The sequence below is a fragment of the Haliotis rubra genome, unplaced genomic scaffold (genome assembly GCF_003918875.1).
Source record: "Haliotis rubra isolate DU_JTF1 unplaced genomic scaffold, ASM391887v1 Scf1638, whole genome shotgun sequence".
NCBI lineage: Eukaryota > Metazoa > Mollusca > Gastropoda > Lepetellida > Haliotidae > Haliotis > Haliotis rubra.
The window spans coordinates 106,331-116,292 of NW_025765601.1; the positions used below are offsets into that span (position 1 = coordinate 106,331).

At 40.7% G+C, this 9,962-nt stretch overlaps 1 protein-coding gene across 1 annotated transcript; it reads right to left on the reverse strand.

Annotated features, from left to right (window-relative positions):
• Nucleotides 1-283: 283 nt before the first annotated feature.
• On the reverse strand, nt 284-5,728 carry LOC124271823. Its single transcript, XM_046706971.1, has 6 exons — nt 5,123-5,728; nt 4,589-4,855; nt 3,545-3,784; nt 2,840-3,007; nt 993-1,265; nt 284-391 (listed from the first exon to the last, which is right to left on the reverse strand). The coding sequence occupies exons 1-6, from the start codon at nt 5,726-5,728 to the stop codon at nt 284-286; spliced, it is 1,662 nt and encodes a 553-aa protein (XP_046562927.1).
• Between the last annotated feature and the right edge of the window lie 4,234 nt (nt 5,729-9,962).

The following is a 9,962-nucleotide window of genomic DNA, read 5'->3' on the forward strand; positions in this document are numbered from 1 at the left end:
GAGGTGAATGACACCACGCTGCTGGTTGTCGGCTTGTGTAAAAACGTTATCCCATCAACCAAACTATAAGTAGAGGACACACAAATCGTGAGAAACACACACATCAATGACATCATACATATCCTGCTACTTGGTGTACTTCTGCTACAGATGTTACTTATGTTTCGCATCAACAGATGAAACGAGGCACCAAGCGTCCGGTATCGCGGCAACATGTGTATGTCATGTGGGAATCAGTGTTTGAAATATGAGTCTGTATTTGAGATGAATATCCGCTCTGCCGTTAAGGAGGAGGTCTGGTGGAAGAGAAGGTAGTGCCATGAGAAAACAGTGGCTTCTTTGAACTGGTGAGCTCGCCAAAACCCATCGGTGGGAGGTCTTGGCTTTTCATCTGGAAGAACAAAAGTAGAAAATATCAGTAGTACAGTTACTCAGAAGCTTGAGACATATTGAAATAGTTGGCACTTGTACACAAACGAAAGCTAAATGGCATGCATTTCTTTTCGCTCAATATGTAGGGGAATACTGATTCCATTACACAATGCCATTTAGAATGTGGGCAAATGTAACATCTGTTATGTTTGGGATTACACTTACTTAGTAAAGTACAGATTCTAGGAGTCCCATCCGGCTTTCCAACCCACACCATCAGAGTCCGGCAGCAAATCGCCAGCACAAAAAGTCAGCCATTGCCGCTTTCACTTCCACCGCAATCTGGACTACCAGTTGTTCGACGTCCACCGTGGACGCCGCGGTGGCTGAGCTGGTTAGGTGGATGACTTTGTGTGCTGGCGATGTGGTGCCTGACTCTGTTGGTGTGGGTTGGAATCCAGGATGGGACTCAGCCCCCCAAAATACTAGAATCTGTACATGACTGAGAAAGTGAAATCCCAAATGTAACCTATGTTACATGTGACCACTCTCTAAATGGCGTTGTGTACCGGTATTCACTGTACTACCTTACTATAAATATTTAGTTCAAAATGCCTTACCTTTTCAGAGTGTTGAGGGCGTTGCAGTTTCACAGGTGGAACAATGATCCTAGTCACGCCTTCGTTGCATGCGTCGTGCCTCGGAGTGACAACATCCCCATTCAGAAGGTGCTCCACGAGGATCTTGCACGAGAAGGAGTCGAGGGGCGGATCATCACATGAATACACCCACTGCAAGTTGTCCTCACATTGGTGATGGGATTCAAACTCGGAAGATGTCACATTGGGTTGATGGGAGCAGCTGCACTTGATCAGTTCCCGCAGTCGCCGTACCTGCAACAGAGACCGCTGAATCCTGGAAAAACACCTCGCCTTGTAACTAAAACAGAGATACAAAAATGTGCACATATTACTTGAACTCAAACGCAAATCCCTTATTTTCCTTCTATATTCATTGGACGTGGGGAATATATTTCCGTGTTCATCTTGTCTCAGATTAGACAGGGGTTGTATGAAGAAAAAAGAAACGAAAAAGCTATCAATGATCATAAGAAATCGATTCTGCGGTTCAGACTACATAATAAACATGTGTTTATTGATGCCCAGTAAATAGTGATGATACCAGGTGTTCGCGAATAGGTGAGCAGATCCTGATCCACTAGTGGCACCTGGGACAAACACACGCACAGGCCACGTAACTGTTACTGTGATTGTGTACAGCCAGTATGTACAAAACGGGTTATAGCACAATTGCCATATCCAGATTAGCACATCAGTAGGACAGAATTGTCCTAAATAGGAAAGTGGCTTCTACAAATATATTCGAAGCAAAATCGCAAGCAAATGGTCTCTATTCTCATGTTCTTGTCTAACCACCAAGCAGAACACTGTATTGTGTCCAGTCAGACAGAAGGATTATTGTTGCCGAGATAGATAGATATTATTATTATGGTTGGTTTATTGAGGATATATATAGCTACATTGTACTTTATCTAGTCACATAGCTACATTGTATTGTATGTAGTCACATAGCTACACTGTATTTTATCTAGTCACATAGCTACATTGTATTTTATCTAGTCACATAGCTACATTGTATTTTCTCTAGTCGCATATCTACATTGTATTTTATCTAGTCACATAGCTACATTGTATTTTATCTAGACACATAGCTACATTGTATTTATCTAGCCACATAGCTACATTGTATTTTATCTAGTCACGTAGCTGCTTGTATTGTGTCTAGTCACATATCTACTTTGAATTTCATTTAGTCACATAGCTACACTGTTCTGTGTATAGTCACATAGCTACATTGTGCTGTGTCTAGTCACGTAGCTACTTTGTGCCGTGTCTAGTCACATAGCTACATTGTGCTGTGTCTAGTTACATAGCTACACAGTACTGTGTCTAGTCACATAGCTTCATTGTGTTGTGTCTAGTCACATAGCTACATTGTGCTGTGTCTAGTCACATAGCTACATGGTATTGTGTCTAGTCACATAGCTACATTGTACTGTGTCTAGTCACATGGCTACATTATGCTGTAGCGTGGCAAGTTAGATATACTGTGTCCAGTCAGACAGTTAAATTGTAGTGTCTATTCAGTTCGCTCGATAAATAACAAGATTATATTTTTCCAAGTGAGATAATTAGAATATATTGTATCCAATCAGATAACGTGATTGTGTTTGTATCCGACCAGAAGGCGAGGTGAGATATATGAAGGGCCAACAGCGTATCGACCTTGGATCTTAAGGTCAGTCACTGGATTGTCCTGTCCAGACTTAATCATTTTCAGCTTAGATTGTGCTGGATTGCGTAGTAACAAACCCAATGTGCACACGCACACATACACGCATGTACGTAGACGTTTCCGTCTGAGACTGCTTGAAGTCATCCCCTACCTGCTTATCTCCAGAGTCCGTGTCAGCGTTCCTCCACATCTCGGCGTGACTCCGGACATGGAGTGTGAACATCAGCCGACTCTGACAGTCATACGCCTCCACCAGACGTACCGGACGTTCAGCTACCAGCTCGCTGCCATTCAGAGCCTTCTCTTTGTCAATGATTTTCTACAACAGGGAAATATATTCACTATAATGTCTGGTATATATAAAGTCAATGCTTGAGACGAGTTGCCAATTAAAGACACCCTGGAAGATAACTTGCCCCGAAACTTAACTGATAATCCTCAAATAATAATCATTTTCATTAGCTAATAGCAAAACACTACATCAAGTCCGATATAGACACCTGTACATAGTTGAGATTATGGTATGGGTGTATCCCTGAACCGTCGTTGATCTACCGTTCATGAATGTAAACAGGCAGTAACTACATTGTATCCACTGGGTAGCAATTCACATGTCCCATATTACTTTTAATAAACACTATATCAGATGTCAGACTGAATCTGTTCAAGTGGATACACCGCACAGAATTCTTCTGTCAAATAAAGCTTGCTTACAGTGTGTAACGGGAGCTGTTTTAACTCCCCGTGGGATGTCAAGCTTGCATCAGCAACACTGTCTGTCCCAGACTCGAACCAGTACCAGCTGTTATCTATGACACTGATGGCAAAAATACCTCTCCCTTCCTCGCTCCCATACCTGCCTGACTTCTGGGATGCTGATCCTGCGGTCCCCTACAACCAGAGTGATCCAGGCCTCGTTGCTATGGTGACCGTAACACCCGAACACCAGGGCCAGGAGGTCAAGGGGGCAGGTGTGTCCGCAGACAGAACAGAAGAAGCCAGTGAAATGCACGGTGAAGATCTCTACATGATTTTCTTTCTTGGCGTAGTACAGTTCCTGGTTTAATCCATCCTCCTTCACGGGAACATCGCCAAACTGTAAACCATAGGCGCTACTGACTGACTGCAGAATCGCAGAATATACTGAACCCAAGGGAGATAATAGTAACGTAGGATGGGGGCCCGGGTTGAACAATGAGTGAGTTTAGTTGTTACGCCGATTTTAGCAATATTCCAGCAATATCACGGCAAGAAACACAAGAGATGGGCTTCACACATTGTCCTCATTAAGGGAAACTAGCTCAGGTCTTCGGCGTGATGAGTTGACGCTTGACCACCAGGCTACTCCACGGCTCCCGTGGACAAAAACACTCATCACGATCTCAGGGTATGAATGTCCACAGATTGATTCATCATGCCCAGACTTCGTTCATGTTGGAAATAATTCCCATATACTCTGCGTGCTTATGAATATAGTTATATTTGGATAAACGAAGGGGAAACATACCAGGAGGTATTACTTTATTCTCTCGAAACTACCAAGTTCAAGGTTTCAGGAATATCCCTAATTTATCAATGATTGTTTTCATCCTACTGTGTTATCAGACAAGGTGACATTCACAGGGGAACGTCCTCATTGAGGTACATTGCAAGAAGTCCCATAATTATTGTACTATTGCCAAATAGATACATTACTGCACAATTAAATAGGGGATACATTCCACTATTCGGTATGGCAATCATACATTATATATCATGGACGGTGACCATCCACTCACAATGCCATGTCACCATGAGCCATATTTATAGGAAGCCCAGGGAGACAGAAACCCTCATAGTTAGGGAAATCGTCTTGACAATAAAACAACACAGTGCGAAATCTGACATCAATATTACTTACCTCCACACTGCCAGAAGAATTTTTCTGGAAGAATCTAACCCTGAAAGTTTCTTTTGGGTTCCTCTGGATGCATGGTATATGTATCTTGACGTGTCTGTCCCACTTCCGCTTGCACGACATTTGAAATTCACCAACTGGGGATACAACAACCTCGTCATCGTCCATGAAGGGTTGAAGTTTGTGGAACTCCGGACTGACAAACGCCTGAACATAGACACTTTCCCCTTTGGGTACGGCGTCCCTTGGAACCTCGAGGGCTATGTCCGACTTTGGAATAGCTAGAAGTCCTCCCATGGATGTAAAGTCAGCAGATTTGTTCCATTCGTATCCGAATATTGTTCTTGTGTTTTCATGATTATACTTTGTTTGTGTCCCTTTTGATGTGAATAGATTTCCATAAACATTTTCGGGTCTGACGTATAGGTGTTTCTGATGGTCCAGGTTATTAGTGAAATTATCGAGCCGGGTAGAAGGTATGCTAGTGTTCGTACTAGTGCAGTTATTTAGCAAGCAGATTTCAGCTGGCGACGTTACCTGACTGCTGTGGCTGTCAGTATCAGCCGAGAAATCCTCATCTTCTGTTTCAGATGAGGTTTGGCTGATGTCACTCTGCAGCAAAGTGTCACGACTGGTACGTTCATCCCTTCCAGTTCCTGATGCTAGTGACCTGACCGGCGTGTCATCCCCTCCAGTTCCTGATGCTAGGGACCTGACCCGCGTGTTATTCTGCCGATCGGGACTGGGAATCGTCTGCACTGAGTGGGGACCAACATCAGCTGACTGTGACATCCCCAGTGTGTTCTCTGGTCCTTGAACACAATTAACGTTAGTTTTATCGGGGTGGTGTCCAGTCAGTGACAGGTTTGCAGTGGCTCGAATATCCACTGACTTCATGTCCGTCGTTGTATCCTCGTGAAATGTAACGTTTGTCTGAGTTTCATCCAAATTTGATCTATCCGAGGAATATACATTACCGTCCAGTGCCCGTTGTTGTTGTGTGGAACTCTTCTTCAACATCTGATGTTCAACATGACGCATCAGTCTTACATTGAGGACCAGAAGGGCAACCTGACACACTAAACCAGCTGCCAAGTAAACGTAGTTGGTATCCACTGGAGAGAAATCACATATTAGATTCATCCCATAAAACAGATTCAAACAGGCGTAAAGGCTGAAACCTTTGGCAGTTTTATGGACAGATCATTGAAGTCCGTAATACCATGTAGCACCAGAAACGTTACAGATATACATTTAGTTTGCAGGATAGAACACTTCAATATGTTTCAACGGCAACAAAGCAGCTTGATAGGCCGGGTGGGACAACTTAGGAATGGCCAGCGAGTCCTAACTTGACACACAGAAGGAAGCGAGCTACAAAGACATAATTTATATCATTGAAAAGATCTCGAGGAGATGAACCCAAAAAGTTCATGTGCCAGTGCGCTCACGTGTTCATATGCTCACAAATTGGCTCTGAAAATGCATTTCTGAAGAAATTTCTGGCAGAATTTATTTTTTCCGCAGAAATTTCTGGCAGAATTTTTTTTTACCGCAGATATTTTTGGCAGAAATATTTTTTCCCGCAGAAATTTCTGGCAGAATTTTTTATTTCACTACCAGAATTATCTTAATTGAAAAATATTACACACCATCTTTGGATAATTCAGTATGGACTTTCTTCAAATGATGTTTTCTCCTGTAAGCCACTTCAAGTGGGAGGGGAAATGGTTCCCAGAAGTAGATCGCCGCACAAATCTTACAAGGCATATTTTAATATCTTATCAAGACGAAATGAAAATAAAAATAATTTGGTGATTTCTTTATACATTGTTTATTCACACTCTGTATTACATGAGTTTCATTGGGCTAAGTTGCATTCATTTCATCTCTCACATGAGTCCCGTTGTCCCTTTGCTGTGGTTTATGTATCTCTATTGTTTGTATAGTCCCTCGAACTGTACAATGGAACACTGCATTGTATATGGCAGATGTGTACTCTAGAAACCACAATGAAGCTGTTTTTCAAACAGTCTTACAATAATCGAATCAGGATTAGGTGTCTTCCCCTTAAGACGACATTTGGTATTACAGTGAAAATGTTTCGCCGAGGTAGACTCATGTTTTAATGGATTAGTGAGGTGGGTTATACTATAAACTGAACTGCATAACGAAATCGGTGTTCATTTTCATGATATCAACTCACATTGTAATATGAACATGATTTCAGCTCGCTGCTTATTGATTGACATTGATTTATTTCAAATAATGACTAACTGATTGACATTGATCCACTACTACTGATTGCCTTTGACACTGATTTTAATTCACTAATTATTTGTTGATATTTACTCACTAATTATTATGGGTATATATCCTGCTTATCCGCGCAATCCAATGCATTACTTTCGAAATGACAAATCAGCAGTTAGAGTACAAGTTCATTCCAACCTCACGTGGAGGAAGGTATCTCTGTATAGATGGATACATGTTTAGAGCGAGTCGCAAACGCAATGCAACATCGCGGATATCATGGATGTGCCTAGATAAGAACTGCACTTAAACTATATATTTCTACAGTTGAATAATGACATTCAAATGTATATAAATTATTTGTTATCGATAAAATGGTCACGGATAAATATGTCATATGTATTTTAAGGGGTGTAACAATTTAGAATCATCCATGTGCTTAAAATCGCACAGAACCTCCGTTGTTCTCCAGAGGCAGTCTGACTTGAAAATCCTTGCATGCTCCACTGATTTGTTGTTTCAAACATCACAGTTGTCGTCTTCCCGGGAATGAACTAACAGAACGAATCTTCCATAGGTAGTAGGCAAGTGGTGAGTGTTCAGGTCAAGGGTTCTGATTACAATATTATTATGTTGTGAATTGAAACAGGGATGCATGTATATACATATTGTATAAAACTTGAAATGTTTCACTTCTTCAAATCCTGCATTATGTTGTGAAAAGTTTGTGTAATAATGTAATGCGGGTAGAAAACATGTGTTCTAGACAGTAGTAATAAACTATCCCAACAAATACCATCCTGTGTAAATACTCGTAATGAATCTTTATTTGGGAGAGTGTGTATTTGACCGTCCTTTCACCTGTATCAGATAATTTGAGACACCTGCGTGTGGGCCACTTCTTGTTTATTTTAGGTAATTAGCAATCAGTGTGATCAACTGATCTGGATCTGATCTTGTTGGGCTTGGGGTATTTGCATCAGAATGACAATAACTGATTCATGATCAGGAAACTAAAACTATATACACTTCTGTTATTACCCCCAAGACCGGTTTGAGGAATTTAAACAATTCATATCATCATGACATTAGACAATACATTAGATGTTTGGTTCAGTTCTATGTTAGATATATTCGATACACTATGTTTCATTTGTACAAGGTCGGTTAAAGTAGGTTGTATATATATACAAATTATACAACAACGTTATGAACAGCAATTATGATTGTATGTTTCATAGGCATTCTAGCATGCGGCTTCTTAATCATTTTGTTAATAGCAACTTCTTGTTCATTGCATAAAGCAACGTGTGACGAGCGCTGCGAATGTAGTGACTGACGAAGGGTACTACATACCATAGCCTACGAATGGCTGACCACGCTATAGACTTTATCAATCAGCACCCGTTTTTTATGACTGATTTTACAAATTAATCCGTCCTGCTTATCGGCTTCATGGCTGTGCTATTTTTTGTTCTTACTTCCCACCTAGCCTCGTCCAATTATCTACCACTTGTTATTCAAGTACACGATGTTTGTCACAGCATTCGATCATTCTAATCACTTTGTTTTTGTCACCGTTAGCTTGAACATGGTGTGAGAACCTACACAGAAACGTTGCTTCAGTTATCAAGTACTCACAATAACATGTATCTGTGATTTGCCGACTTAACGAATAGAGATATTTTCACCGTCTGCCTGAACGGTCTTGCAGGATGAACAACGTGTTCATCTTGGCTAATCTGCACACTACACCATACACACACCATTTTTGCACATCTTTTTGAGAAAGGTTATTGGCGTTGCAAAACAAACACAATGGCGTACACGACCACCCATACCTCCCTCCACGCCCCACTGGGTGTTCACGTAATCTGTTGTAAAGCGTATCAACATCCCAGGCTACGGTCCAAAGTCCAAATATATTTCAATGAACGTAGGACTGGTAGTTAAAATATTTATAGACAGGCAAGACAAAATAGTTGTGTCACGTGAATGTACATGTAAAAAAATGGCAACGGTAAAAAGACACCAGGCCAATGAGACACACTAGACAATATGTGCATAAAATGTATAAAATATAAGATTAAAACATTAAGGAGTATCACTCATATGAAAGACCTAAGGAAAAAGAAAGAAATTTATAGGGATGATAGCTTACGCCGGTACATACGGCTAACTAAAGCGCCCAGTGGATTAACAATAATTTCTGTTTGTAAGAGGAGTGTAGCTTGTTCAGTGTTTGATAACTGAGCAAAATTTGGGTACAAGATACTAGTTTTTTCTAAACAGATCATACCGAAGATCAGAATAATAAGGACAGCTAACTAAGAAATGGACTTCGTCTTCGACAGCCTGACTACTATAGTGGCGACAAAGCCTGTCTGACAATGGCTAATAGATGTAGACATGGATTTAGTTTTTAAGCAGCACCTCCTCTTGAAACACATGCTTAGTACATAACTACTACACTATATGTTTTATGATGTTCTGTATTTGATATCGTTTAGATATATTATCAATCCATTGCGTAAGTGTCCTCGATGTATTTTCACATTGTTTTGTCACTGAACAACACTCTCCATGCTGTTGCTACCGAGATCATAATATAGATCTTATCTATTTTATTATTTGTGTTGTAATACGGGTGGTAGGACAATAGGCCCCCAAGGACATTACACCCTCAGACAAAACAACCCTAGGCTAAGGTTATCTCCCATTTGACAGACACCCATTTGACAGACACCCAATTGGCAGACACTGAACTAGAAGGTTAATTAGGGTAACACCTACGGGTATAATGGAACAATCCACTGTCTTGTGAGTAGAGTAGGGTGAGCCTGAAACAGGCTCGTTACTGAGAAGTTGGATTGTAAATAGAACTTTGTTGTGATTAAATGATAAATGATATCTCTTGTCAAAATCGATTTTACTATCAATTACTATCGAATATAAATACAGGATTGTCACTGAAATGTTATATTGTGTTTATTGATAGAAAAGGCCCCCTCCCAATAATAACATATGTACAACAGAACTTAATTGAGAAAACGTTTTTGTGGAGAGATATAGATATGTACATATTTGAAAACATTCTGATTTGTAGTAAATGAGACACCTGCAT